This window comes from Xiphophorus couchianus, chromosome 10 (genome assembly GCF_001444195.1).
Source record: "Xiphophorus couchianus chromosome 10, X_couchianus-1.0, whole genome shotgun sequence".
NCBI classification, from domain to species: domain Eukaryota; kingdom Metazoa; phylum Chordata; class Actinopteri; order Cyprinodontiformes; family Poeciliidae; genus Xiphophorus; species Xiphophorus couchianus.
Genome location: NC_040237.1, coordinates 7,029,101 through 7,043,872, shown reverse-complemented (window position 1 = coordinate 7,043,872; position 14,772 = coordinate 7,029,101). Strand labels below are relative to the sequence as shown.

General features: G+C 38.4%; 1 protein-coding gene across 1 annotated transcript; it reads left to right on the top strand.

The window, feature by feature from the left end:
- Positions 1–426: 426 nt before the first annotated feature.
- Positions 427–11,910, top strand: LOC114151742 (G-protein coupled receptor 26). The gene is made up of 3 exons (XM_028029117.1): positions 427–1,406; positions 4,039–4,152; positions 9,342–11,910. Exons 1-3 carry the CDS (start codon positions 739–741, stop codon positions 9,568–9,570), a joined length of 1,011 nt encoding a protein of 336 aa, XP_027884918.1. The 5' UTR covers positions 427–738; the 3' UTR covers positions 9,571–11,910.
- The last annotated feature ends 2,862 nt before the right edge of the window (positions 11,911–14,772 follow it).

Sequence of the window (14,772 nt, the reverse complement as noted above, 5' to 3'; positions counted from 1 at the left end):
TTAAAACAAAAGGTTTAACCTAATTTAAAGTCAGACAGCGAGAAACAAAGATGTTGCTTTTAGATGGTTGCAAATAAAATAATGATTATGTCACCTGTTTATTTTGTGTTTTCATTTGTGAATAGAACATTTAAATCATTGCACATCTATCCATCTAATGTTTGCATCTCTACTTTTATTTAAATTGTCATTTATATAGAAACATAAATGACAATTTATTTATGTGTCCCCCTTATCTTTCTTACAAAATAACTTTAACCGGCATTCAAGGTGGCTGTGTAGCTGTTCTAGTGTTCAGAAAAAATCGGGGAGAAACAGAGCGGTCCACACAAGGAGTTGTGCTGTGTGCACGGAGGGGTAATGCCTGGAGAGCGAGGCATCACAGGATGACAAACTCCCCACTGCAGGGCGCAGCAGCTACTAGAACAGAGCAGCTGTGGCGTGAGACGCTTCCTGCAGCTTAGAGATATAAAGGGGGACCTACACTTTCTAATCCTGAGATTTACTTTAAACATGCTGGAAACCTTCTAACAATCTGAGACTCCAATACAATGTAGACGAGTGGAAGGAGAGGGAAGGATGGGAGGCATCTCCAAGGCTGGAGAAATCTGAGGATGTATTTTCTTTTTTCTTTTTTTTTTTTTCTTAATTTATTTATTAATACAGTTCTTGAGGCGCAAACAGGATTTGGATATGCGCGCTAAAAGTGTGGAGAAGTGAGTTTTGGGGGCGCGCAGGATGGACACTGCGGAGGTAATTCTCTCCGTGCTGGTAGTTGTGATCATCATAGTGTCGCTGCTGTCCAACGTCCTGGTGCTGATCTGCTTTCTCTACAACCCGGAGATCCGTAGACAGGTGCCCGGTCTGTTCAACCTCAACCTCACCTTCTGCAACTTGTTGCTGACCGTGGCTAACATGCCGCTCACTCTGGTGGGACTCGTCAGCAGGGCTCAGCCGGGGGGAGACGGCTTCTGCCAGATCGCGGGGTTCCTGGAGACCTTCCTGTCCACCAACTCCATGCTGAGCATGGCCGCCCTGAGCATCGACAGGTGGATCGCGGTGGTGTTCCCCCTGAGGTACCACTCCAAGATGCGCCACAAAGACGCAGCTTTAGTGCTCGGCTACACGTGGGCGCACTCCATGTCCTTCTCCACCGTGGCCGCCTGTCTCTCGTGGGTGGGCTATCACCGGCTGTACGCGTCCTGCACCCTGTCCAACGCCAGGGCAAGCAGCAGGACCCAGTTTGTTGTCTTCACCGTGTTTTTCCACTCCTTCACCTTCCTCCTGTCTTTTATAGTGTTATGTTTTACATACCTCAAAGTTCTTAAAGTGGCCCGGTTTCACTGCAAGAGGATCGATGTTATAACGATGCAAACTTTGGTGCTGCTTGTGGACATACACCCCAGGTGAGCTCCTATAGGATACACTTAACACTTTTTGTCACTTTTGAATTTATGAATTGACTTTTATTTTATAGATATCAAAGTAGATGTACAAAATGTTCAATCTGCTTTTTTTTTTTTTTTTTAATTCTCAACACTGTTTCTACCAAAGGTGCAGGGGCATTTGCTATCGTAAAGTTGCTGGCCCTAGAGCTGCCCCAAGGTTATGAGTCTCTAAGCAGAGTTTGATTTGACAACCACCTCCAGCTAAACCCACATCCAAGTTTAATCTTTTATTTTTGCCTTTGGATTTTTTCATATTCTATGTTGTGTTTACAAGCAACTCTTGGGAAAAAAGACAGTAGCATTCAATAAATTAGAATTTTATTGAAATATTAATTTATTTCAGTAGCTAAATAAAACATAACATAAATATGAATTACACACAAACAACTTGCTTACAACTTCACTTCAAAATAAAGCCAGTTGTGTGACAGGGTTGATGACACTGTAAGGCAACCAGAGTCATCATAGTGTCTGCTTAAGCAGGACACCCACACACGCACGCCCACACACATAAATTCATCCATCAATCCATTTTCTGTTCACCCTTGTCCCTAACGGGGTTGGGAGGGTTGCCGGTGCCTATCTCCAGCTACGTTTCGGGCGAGAGGCGGAGTACACCCTGGACAGGTCGCCAGTCTGTCGCAAGGCAACACAGAGACAGACAGGACAACCATGCACACACACACTCACACCTAGGGAGAATTTAGAGAGACCAGTTAACCTGACATGCTTTTGGACTGTGGGAAGAAGCCGGAGTACACCCACGCATGCACAGGGAGAACATGCAAACTTCATGCAGAAAGACCCCGGGTTGGGAATCGAACCCAGCACTGTTGGGTAGCACTGTTGCTGCGAGGCAACAGTGCTACCAACTGCGCCACTGTGCAGTTGAATTATTTATTTATGCCTAAATCAGTTTTTGTCCTTTATGGGCTAGTTTTTAATTTCTCTGAATTACTCTTGACCAACCCCCGATTTATAAGAATAATATATATTTTATTTACCTGCAATTGTGAATTTACATTGAATGTCACAAAGGCAAAAGGATTGCAATGTTCCACAATGTAAGGAACTGACCACAACAACTTCAGTGTGTTGGATTTAGAAGTTCAATATGTGACAGATTGACATTACATATTTATTTGTGAGGTCACAGAAAAATTACACATGGTTTTCCATATTTATTTCACAATTAAAGATCTGAACAGTGCGGTGTACATTTTGGGGTATTTGATACCCCTAAATAAAAATCCTTAGCAACCAATTGCCTTCAGAACTTACCTAATTAGTAACAAAATCCTTTTATGTGCATCTTAATGGTATAAATATAGTTATTCTGTGAAAAAGAAGATTGTTGGGGAACATTAGTGAAGAAACAACATCTTAAAGACTAAGCAATGCAGTCCATGGTAACTTCAGAGGTGTTACAGAGAATCATAGCTCAGATTTGATAGTATAATATGGCAAATATTAGTAATTTCTGCATTATGTCGAGATATACACATTGCAGTTTGCTACAAGCCGACATAAACATAATGAAGAACATGTTTTGCTCAGATGAGTCCAGAGAAGCAATAACTATTTGATCAATGTGCAAAGACAATATTTGCAGCACAAAGTATAAAATTGCATATCACCACAAAAATACTACATTTACTGGGAAACATGATGGTGGCAAAGTTTAGATCTATGTCTAATGGCGTGTGAATTTGTTGCAAATTTTGAAAGTTTCTCCTTCCAGTTTTTGCAGAGAAGAATGGAAAATATTTTCAGTCTGTTGATGAGAGAAGCTGGTAGAGATCCCTGCCAAGAGATTTGCTCCTTTAGCTGCAGTGGAAGGTTGTTGTTCTGTGCTGTTGTGTGCTGACTCAGGGAAACTGAAAACAAATGCAGGCCACACTTTTCAGATCCTTTTAGGAACGATATTAAAAAACATGTATCACGTTTCCACCATTTGTGGCCTCTTGTTTCATTTAGGATTGCTTAAAGCAATTTGGCAACAAATTCAAACACAGCCTCACATTTTCACAAAGGATTCCTAAGCAGCTCCTAAAAATGTGAGTTTGTTTTAATAAAGCAGCTTAACTGCTTTTGACTCCTTAGATTTAATATCCTCAATATACAGAAATCCAGAAGTAATCCCAGTAATTTCAGATTTTGCCCCACTGGGAATAAACCGGGCTGCACAGTGGCGCAGTTGGTAGCACTGTTGCCTTACAGCAAGAAGGTCCTGGGTTCGATTCCCGGCCGGGGTCTTTCTGCATGGAGTTTGCATGTTCTCCCTGTGCATGCGTGGGTTCTCTCCGGGTACTCCGGCTTCCTCCCACAGTCCAAAAACATGACTGTCAGGTCAATTGGTTTCTCTAAATTCTCCCTAGGTGTGAGTGTGTGTGTGAATGGTTGTTTGTCCTGTATGTCTCTGTGTTGCCCTGCGACAGACTGGCGACCTGTCCGGGGTGTACCCCGCCTCTCGCCCGGAATGTAGCTGGAGATGGGCACCAGCAACCCTCCCGACCCCATTAGGGACAAGGGTGAACGGAAAATGGATGGATGGATGGATGGGAATAAACCGGCTGTCTTTCTTTTCCAGCGTCCGTCAGCGATGCCTGGAGGAGCAGAAGAGGCGGCGACAGAGAGCAACGAGGAAGATCAGCACCTTCATCGGCACCTTCATGCTCTGCTTTGCTCCTTATGTGATCACGAGGTGAGTGTTTGCAGGTGGGAGACACGGTGCTGTAATACACACAAAACGCTGCAGAGCCTTTTGGTTACCTTCCGCCAACACGCCAGCCCTCCCACTCACACTTCCTGCCTGCTTCCTCTCCATGAGGGCTGAGTTTGGAAGATGAGAGTGGCTGACCTTGTGATAAGTAATACGCCTCTGTCCGGCTGTTGTTGCTGCTGCATTGGCACTTTTCTCCTCAAGTTCGTCTGGTGCATCCCCACTTTGTTGAATTCGCTGGCATCAATCACTGCTTAAAGAAGGGATGCCAGAGAAGGCCACAGGAGAGAGGAAGAGGATTTAAGTGATGCAAGTGAAAGGATGAGAATGTGGAAAACAAAATCTGTGTAATGGGAAATACATCATTATTTATTCTACTTCTTTGGATAATAAAATTAATACAAAAAGAAAAAAGAAAACAAGATTGAAACCAAATAATATTTCTATCAAAGTCTTCTTTCAAATGAGGCTCACGTTTCTGTGTCAAGGAAAGAAATATTTCCTGGCATTATTTCTTAGTTGGAACATAACCAGATAAATTCTATCTGCGGTTTTGCGTCTGAAAATAAATTTGATTTGACTCCAAAGGTTGACTGTAATTTTCTGGAGGGCAAACATGAGTCATGGAGCCTGTTTTGCAAATCATATATCGGGATATTTGGATTCCTACCAGACTCCAAGACTCCAAGGTCTTACCCATGTGTATGCCTTTAAGCAAGTAGCAGTTATCAGCAACATGGTATACCAAGGTTTTAAATAGTTATTGTTGCAGAACTTCTAATATTTTCTTTCATATTGGTTTTATGGAAAATCTGTTTACTCAGAGGTCACGGAGAGTGCCACAGTGACTGGAGTTTTCTCTTGCTGTATGGAGTCTGATGGCTCCGGCTCTCTGTTGCTGTGCACTGCTGGGCAGCTAACTGAAAGAAAGCAACAGCACTTTTCACTCGCTGAGATGTTTGATAGCCTGTTTGGTAATATGTTACCAAAACAGACATGTAGAATCAGACAAAATGAATCTGTCAATAAGCGGCAAAGATTTGGTAGCAAGGTAACATTTTATTAATTGGACAGAGCCAAATTGATAAATTGTGATAAACCAAATCAGAGCATCTGCAAAGCTACAGCTCTTCTTGGGTGTTCCTAGCCTGAAGTGAAAAGTGTGAATCAAATGTCGTATGTACCAATGCATGAAAGCAGCAAAGGTGGACTTTGGGAAACACACAGTCTGTGACATTATTTGGAACAGTCTTTACACAAGAAAAAAGACCATAAATGAAAACAATCACTGAAGATAAAAACACTTTTTACACATTCAAAGTTTCCACACTGTGACAAATTTATTGACTACACAGACATTAAGAGGTAATCACAAATAGTAATATTTTAAATTATGGCAAATATTGGACTATTCTGAAGCTTTCTGAAGCTTAAAATTGAACTTACTGACAACCTTTTTAGAAAAACATCTTTATATTGAAGACTGGGTGCTTTTTTCAGGATGAGGTTGTTGTCGCTAAACCTAAAAGTTCAACAAGGACATGTTGAAGGGGGTAGGTGGCAAGATATTGTTATATCTGAAAGGTCAACTTGGATGTGTTTTTTCTACACCATCCAATGGTATTTTTATTCACTGTTTTGGCAGTAATCTTATCTCTGCCCATGCTTAGGCCGTAGACAGTCAAAATGAATGTTGCACCACAGTGTCCTGCTATCAGCTATAATTGAATTGAAATGTAATGGTAGAGGTGTAGTCCCCAACTTTGGTCATTAGAAGCAAGTGTCCTGCAAATTGAAAATGCTTTCCTGTTCCAGGAGCAGCTAGTTCAAACCTTTTTGGCATGTGTTCAAGTACCACAGACTGTCAATACCCCAGTGATTTCATTTAAATGTGCTGAAGCAGGGAAGTTTCTTTAAAAAAAAAAAATCAGGACACCAAACCTTACGAACCAATGTTGCTGCATTGCATTTGTGGTCCATTTGAAAGTGAAATTTTATGGGTTTTGAACTCAGTGACCAGGTAACTGATAGCTGATAGTGTACGTATGACTGAGAAAAGCTAAAATAAAAACATTATGGCTGTGTCCATATGCATGAGGCATCCATGTTGGATTTGAAGGTCAGGGAGAAACCTCAAACTTTTTTTGGTTGGAGTTTTGACCTCGGGGGGTGTTTCAGATTACTTTTATATCTTAGAACCTCGAAACTCCAGCTTCGGAGTTCAAATAGAACACACGATTATAAAGTCTGTTGCATGTCTTCCTTGAAGTGAGTAAAAAAATGAAAACTAAATGAACGTTTTTTCTCTCTCAAGAGAGTAGAAATACGTCCCTGTCTATATGGCTTCAAAAGAGTTTCATTTTTGATTTTAGCTATAACAGAACCAGAATAGAGTTTGTTCCAGACAACTTTTGTTAGATGCGATTGTTTCTCTCTTTTGGTTTGATTGAAACTGCACCAGACAAATAAGCAACACCCTGGCCCAAAATGTTCACCTACAAATATATTACGTGTATTCTTTCATGCAAATAATCTGAAGAATTGCATAAAAAAGGATTTATAGCTGTTTAAATTTTATATCATATTGTTTTGTAATGTTTACATTTTGTAATCTGTAAGTTTGTCTATCTAAAGTTTTCTATTAACAAACCAAGAGTATCTATAAGTTTTCATGATGCTGCTGGCTTTCCTGATCGAAGCCTTCCTTCCCCAGATGTTTTTTTTTTTTTTTACCATAAGCAGATTTGCCTTTCCATCTCCAGAAGACATTGAGCAGTGTTATGTCAGTGTTATTTCAGATGTTTCCAGCTTGAGATGTTGTAAAAAAAAAAAAAATCTGAGTGTCACCCTTTTGGTCAAAGGTCCCTCTTTCCTGGAGGTCTGTGGATATTTGTCCAGTTGTCCCAGACCAGAGAAACAGAAAACAAGACTATTCACATTTATACTTATCTAAATCAAAACTCAACTAAGAACAGCTTTGTGTTTCATGGCATTAAAACAAGAAGCCAGAATTCTTGCTCACGGGCTAAAAAAAAAAATTGGTACCAACTGTCTTCATGTAGTGTTTGACCATCAGTTGCCTCCAGTGCATTTCCATGCACTGGCATTGATTTTACAATTCTCTAGATCTTTAATACTTTTCTAAAACATACTCCATGCCCCAAAGCATTTTGGTGATGGAGGAAGGAACACAAGCTCTTTGAAATTAAATTAGCTTGGCTTTGTTATTAAATTATTACAGGCTATTCATCAAGCTTTTCTTTCTGCTCAAACAACAAGAAAATTTGTTGTGTTATCGATACTCTGCCAGTAATAAAAAACACAGTCAGGCAGCACATGTTTTCTCTCTGAAAATGGCAGATTAGTATTTCAATGTAAATTTGACATGATGAAAATCCATCCCAGAGTATGTTGGAGGGACTATGTACCATTTTTAACCGAGAAAAGCCTTGTGAAATCCCTAAAACGAGCTGGGGAATGTCACCAAGGAGGCTGATGTCTGGGTTCCCCTCCCTCTTCCTCCTATATCTGGCACCCCTATGGGGTACAGCTGGACTACTGTGGAAGGATGGATGGATGACAGCTCATCAATTGCTTTTTTGATATGCATTTGATGTCAGGGTCACCATACCAACAGTTTTTGTTTGACCTGGCAGCTGATTTAAACTCCTCTGGGGGGAGAGTAAAGCAAACTGTCTGTCAAATCTGCCTATAAGGCTAGCATTAATGTGCTGACACAGCTCTACTTTAAACACAGTAATCACCCAGAGTGCAGTCACTTAGAATCTGTCATTTAAAAAAAAAAAAAAAGTTTTACGAGGCCGAGCGAATGTGAAAGTCAGTAAAGTTGAAACAAATTTTCATGCTTGCTATCTGGAGAATCATTAGTTGCCCCATTAGCTGGTGAGTTGAACAACTTTCTGTCTTTTGTTTTTTTTTTTGCTAATAGCTTATTTGAGGTAATGACATGGAAAAATACCTAATATTATAATAGATTGGTTAATGCTTGCAAATTAAAGGATTGCTTGTATATTGAACCATTATTACTTGATAGTCATTTTATTTTATCCAGACAGCTTTGAGATTGTATTTACAGTCAAATCCAATACATTTGGATATTATTTCACTATGAACAGATCAATTAGACTGTTGTTTTCAAACTTTAATTTTTATTAGTTATTATGATTTCCTGCTTACAGCAAATGAAAGCATTTAAGATTATAATGTTACATCAGATCAATAAAAATACATTCTAATACAAAAATGTAGCCTTAATGAAAACTTAAACTTAAAAGATATATATAAAAAAATGGCCTACATTTTGATAAAGTTTGCATATTTCTATTTCATAATGCAGGCACTGCTCTGTCTTTTGTTATAGCCTTTGCTAAGCCAAGGAAAAAGCCTTTGATTTAGCAATCTATATATGTACTCCTCCTCCACACAGTCAGTTGAGGTCATTTGGAATCTGATTAGTCTTCCTCTTGGATGCCTCCTATTGGAGTTTTTTTCTGCACATCCCATTTAGAGGAGACCCTTTGGCTGACACAGAAAGCGCTGGAGGGACGATGTTTGGATCTCTTTTACTCCTTGGGATCCTCCAGAATGGGCTAGAGAGTTTCACGGGGGAGATATATCTCAGACAAGTAGAAGAAAATGGATGGCACTATAAAGATATGCTATATAAATTATTATCCATCCATCCATCGTCCATTATGCTTGCAGGGTCAGAAGTGGTTGGTATCTATCTCCAATGGTCATTAGGCGATAGTTGGGGTACATCCTGGATAAATCGTCAATCCATTACAGAGCATTTATAGATTATTATTCAAATGAAAACAGAAATAATACAAGTATCGTACAATAAGCTCTGTAGGTTGGACGAGGCCAACCTACAGAGCGTGTAGGTTTCAGAAAGCTTCCAGTCGAACCTTATTCATTGGACATAAAAAAGAAAAGTTAAATTGGATAAGTAAAAAAATAACCCTCTAGTAAACACTTAAATTAGTAGAGCTGCATTCGAAAAAATACCTTCTTAGTTTCCAGCTGTGTTTTGCCTATACATGTCTCTGCATTGTAAGCTCCAGGCATGCATATCGTTTCCAGCACAGTATGTCGAATTGCCTTTCCACCTCTTGCTCTCACCACCCTCTCCGTCTGTCCACCCTCAGGATCGTGGAGTTATTTCCAGCAGTGCCGATCGACCCTCACTGGGGAATTGTCTCCAAGTGCTTGGCTTACAGCAAGGCAGCATGCGACCCCTTCGTGTACTCCCTGCTGAGGCACCAGTACAAGAAGACGTGCACGGACATCCTCAACAGACTGCTAAAACGGAGCTCCCTAAACGCGTCCGGGCGGCGGCTGGAGCAGCAGGGGAACAGCATACCCACAGCTGAGTGATGGAGGTTACTTGGTAGCACAGATGGAAACACGAACCTTATTCATTGTTGATGAGGACAAGGATAGATATTGCTGTTTCTTGTCCGCGTCTGCTTAGATTAGCTCTGACATTACAAAAAAACCGAGGTAAAAAAACAATCACTATTGACCTCTGCGCAGGAGTACCAACAGACTGCCAAGAGCTGCAGATCAGTGCAATGAACTCGCTGTGAGGACGATAAACTGCAGATTATTTATCTACCTGGGATGATAGATGTGGTCACGCAGGAAATATGGTCACCTATTAGCACCACCGTGACAGCTCGTGTAGGATTCCTCTGACATTTTGTTACATATTTACTTTGTTGCATATTTGTTTAAAATATATCTTGTGTAAGGTGCTGCAGTGACTAGTTTATGCACTGTTTAAGTATGTAGCACTGAAGATAACAAATTTCCATAATAAATCGCAAAGTTTCTCAAATTTATTCCTGTTGAAAGCATACATCACGGCAAACACGGCTGCAGTACATCTGACTCAGGAATCCAAGCTTAATTAAATCAGACTCCAAATTAAGCAGATAATCCAGACACTCATTTATTTCATAATCTTCAGAAGACTGTTGTCCAAATTTTCTCTTCTTTGTTTTTTATCTGTAAAAACGTCTTGTAAATCTCTCAGTGACGTGAACAAACTGAAGTTTTGAAGGAAATATACCAGTTGCCGTTACTGTAGTTGTCGTTGTTTAGCCAAGTTGATATGCATGTATTGGTATTCACACTTTCTGAGTACTAATTGAAAACCTGAAAAGAAAAAAAAAATCTTATAGGCTACAGTTAATTGTTTTGAAACACCAAACAGATGTACTTTAACCAAAAACCAAAAATAAATGAAGACCAGAAAGCTTCCAGTCTTAAACATCACAAATACAGTTCCCACCACTTACAGACTACACTTTTCCTTTTGTTTTATATATTAAGTTCTGAGTTTTAGGAAGAAGGATTGAACCAAAACCTATTAAAGCTATCATTGCCTGTTTAGTTTTTAGACACACTGAGATATTTTGTCCACATATTTTGTCACATTGGATTAACATTGACATGGTAGTAGCATGTTTTTGTTTTTGGGCTCAAAAGAAGAAAATAGGTCCAATAAGTTAGAGTGTCTGAGACCCAAATCTGCTTGAGTATAATCTGAATCCCAATTTCATTGATCTCACATCAACCTTGACATCAAAATTCCTAATGGATGCCTCACGTATGAAAACCGCAGAATGCTAATTTCTTCATTTGCATTAATGTTAATTTATATTTATGTGGATTAGTCACACATATAGTACACATCTGTCATCACTGAACAAGGTAACAACAACTATTTACTGTTAACAGTTGTTAGCTGGGTCACATAGAAGAAGAGTTAGCAAGTTGCACTTTTTTTTACTAAGCTGAAACTGGACACTATCACCCCTAAATACAAATCTTCTGATTATGCTTTTTGGTTTTGTTTTTTATTTGTAAGCACCTACTGTTAAGGTTTTAGTGATCTGACCAAATTTGAAGTTTTGAACAGAAACAAAAATGTTGTGCCTTTATTTGGACATGAATTCTTTCAGGCTCATGATCATCTAAAAGCTGCAATGAATACTGCCAAACTGACAAAAGATTTTGCAAAATAGTCAAATTTGAGTAGCTTTTACAGGTTCAGAATTACATTATGTTAATGTAAATAAAAGAATTTCCATCTGTCCAAGTCAATTGTTTTACTAAAGCCACATGGGGCAGAATATTTCCAAAAAGCTACGTATTTCAGAAATGTTGCACAAAGTAATTCATTTCATGCACAACTTTTGACCCCCAAGAAATGCACTGTGGTGTCTTTATCTGCACAGTCACCCAATCTCTCTGCATTTCGCCTCTATCTGCTTATTTTGCTGTGTTCAAGTTTTTTGAGCAGAGGTTGTGTAAGCGTGATAACAACTACAAAGAATGACTTAATGATGATGTTTTAACTAGCGTCAGCTTCAGCTGCTGATCTTGTTTGTTCTTTGTTTCTGTTTGACACGTTGACATTTTTTGTGCTTTAGAAGTGTTTACAGCTTCTTTCTCTAAAATATATTTTTGTAAATTGGGTGCCCTCAGTTTTGCTTTTGAATCAGTGTGAAAATGTAGACTGAAGTCATCTTTGAGGAAATATCCTAGTTTGCTTTGTCTTAAATAACATAAAGCCAGCCTGAAAAACTTAATTTCACTGAAAGAGACTGAAAACATTTAAAGATTCAAATTGTTTGATGGGACCTTACCGATGCAAATGTTTTACTCGTCATGGAGTTTTTCAGACTTTGTTACATTATTGAATTGGGGAAAAAAAAATATTTGCATAACGTTATTGACTCTTTTTAATGTAAATAGTGACATGTATTTGTTTTCAGCTCCCTTGAGCTAATATTTTGTTGAAGCTTTTGCTTCAGTTACAGCTGCACATCTATTAGGGCATCGCTTCACCAGCTTTGCACATCTAGATGGTGAAATGTTTGCCCATTTTTGGGGTTGATCTCAGCCAACACGTTGGTTTCAATGCAGGGTTTTTCTTTCTCCCAGGATTGCCCTGTTTTTAGTTCAGTTCAGGTTCCCTTCAACTCTGACCAGCTTCCCTGTCCTTGCTTTAGAAAATTAAGACCTACCCCACAACATGATGCTGCCACCACCATATTTTACTGTGAGAATGACATGTTCAACATGATGTGCAGAATTATGTTTGTGCCACACATCATGCAGATCAGAAAGGTCAAATTTTGTTTACATCTAAATAGAGGATCATCTTCTACATGTTTGTTTAGTTCTCACATGCGTTGCGGCAAACTGGACTTTTTGTAACTGTCTTGAAACAATGGGTTTCTTTTTGCTACTCTTTCAAAAATGCCAGATGTCTGCAGTGAACATCTGATAGCTGTACTGTTGGCATATTCTCCTGCTTAGCTGTGGCTCTCTCCAGCTCCTTCAGAGTTTCCTTCCTTCCCCATTGGCTTGAGTATGAATTTATTTGTTTTAATAATGGTTTTTTGTTCATTTGATCAGTGACAGATGTTAAAGAGCTTCATAAATTAGTTTGACTTGGCTCTGATTACTTTTGTAAGGTACTGTAAGATTACATTTTCCTCAAACCCAGACAGCTTAATGAGTGAAACCTCAACACTTAATTTTTTGTAAATTTCCACTTACATCACCATGGAGGTGTGTTCATCTATGTAGTTTTAAAGCAAGCGTTTATGCAAAATGCATTACGTTTTACAATATTAAATTAATTATGAAGGAACAATAAAACATTTTGTAAAGAAAAATGTCCATGCTTCCATCCATTTAGTTCACTTAATGTACAGTACAGACCAAAAGTTTGGACACACCTTTTAATTCAATGAGTTTCCTTTATTTTCATGACTATTGACATTGTAGATTCACACTGAAGGCATCAAAACTATGAATAACACATGTGGAAATATGCACTAAACAAAAAAGTGTAAAACAACTGAAAATACCCCTTATATTCTAGTTTCTTCAAAGTAGCAGCCTTTTGCTGTGATTACTGCTTTGCACACACTCTGCATTTTCTTGATGAGCTTCAAGAGGTAGTCACCTGAAATGGTTTTCACTTCACAGGTGTGCCCTGTCAGGCTAATAAGTGGGATTTCTTGCCTTATAAATAGTCATGAAAATAACAAAAACCCATTTTAATTAGAAGGTGTGTCCAAACTTTTGGTCTGTACTGTATATTGCATCAATTCAGAGCAGACGTAATCTCAAAGAACTGTAAAGAAAAAACAAAAAATCTAATTTTTATACAGAATATTTAATCAAATTTGTCTAACTCAATCTGATACAAATACATTCAGTTACATTCACATCAATTTGATCCTATTTATAAAATGATGCAGTCAAAATCCATTTACAACAAAAGATGGTAAAAACAATCATCTATTCGATGGAGCCTAGCTGATTGCATCATGTTATTGACTCTGCAGAAATCTTTCAGAGGCAGGAGTGACAGTTTATAGTGAGTTAATTAATTCTGGAGTTGGCTAGTCGGTTTTTTTTCTGTACAACTTAACTGGGAGATTGAGCCATTTAAAAAAGGAATAATAAACATGTTTTTCAAATATTATTTTTAATTGGTGTAATTCAGTACACATATTAAGCAGTTTAATCCCCTATATATTACTATATAAATCCCCTAAAGATATCAGAGTACTTGATATCAGAGCAAATATAGCATCTTGCAGTCTGGTTTCGAGTGGCCCAGTGTTCAGATGTAAGATTTGATCTCTGTTTTTCCCTACAATATTTTTCAGAGAAGCAATTTTTTGTATCTTAATATTCCTCTTGGTAGTTTATATATTTTCTCTTATCAAATGGCATTTAATGAACGATTCCAGGTAACCATGGGTGTCTTCAGTATATTGTGTAGCTATAAAAGATGACAGTATAAGCTTTTTAATCTCCACGAATAGATTCTATTTTGTGATTAATAAGTCCCCTTTTTTCTGCTTCCTGGGTAGGTTATGGAGTCCTATATAAGCTTGTGAGACCTCTTGACTTATTTGTTCCACCTTAATGCTAATTATGTTTCTTTCTGTATCAGAAAATGAACAGCTTATTATAGAGCTGGCATTATATTTTATTTAATTCACCAAAGTAAACAGAATATTACATGTACAGTATTTAAAAAAAAATATATTCCTACCATTTAAACGTTCTTACATTTTCTGAAATTTTAACAACATGTTTTAATGGAATTTCAACAAAAAGCAGAGCATACTTGTGAAGTGCAGGGAAGACATTTTAGAAAAGAAAGCTTTCCATGTGTGGAGGGAAAGTGACAGTATTCATAACCCTGGTCATACATGGTGGTTGCTGCATCATGCTGTGGGCATACATTCCTTTAGCTGTTATAGAAAGATGTTCTGAGTTGATGGGAAGATGTTTGTATGTGTGTGTGTGTGTGAGTTGGAGGTGAAAGGGTGAATTTACTTAAAGAAAACCTGACAATTGTATCTTCACTGCAGGTATAACTGCAGCTAAAGGTTGTTTGCCAAAGTTTTAATTCAGAGGAGCTGAACATGAACACATATCACATTTTCTACATTCTTCCACTTCACAATTATGCACTACTTTGTGTTGGTCTGCCACATAAAACCTCCATGAATTAAATTTAAGTTTGTGGTTGTAATA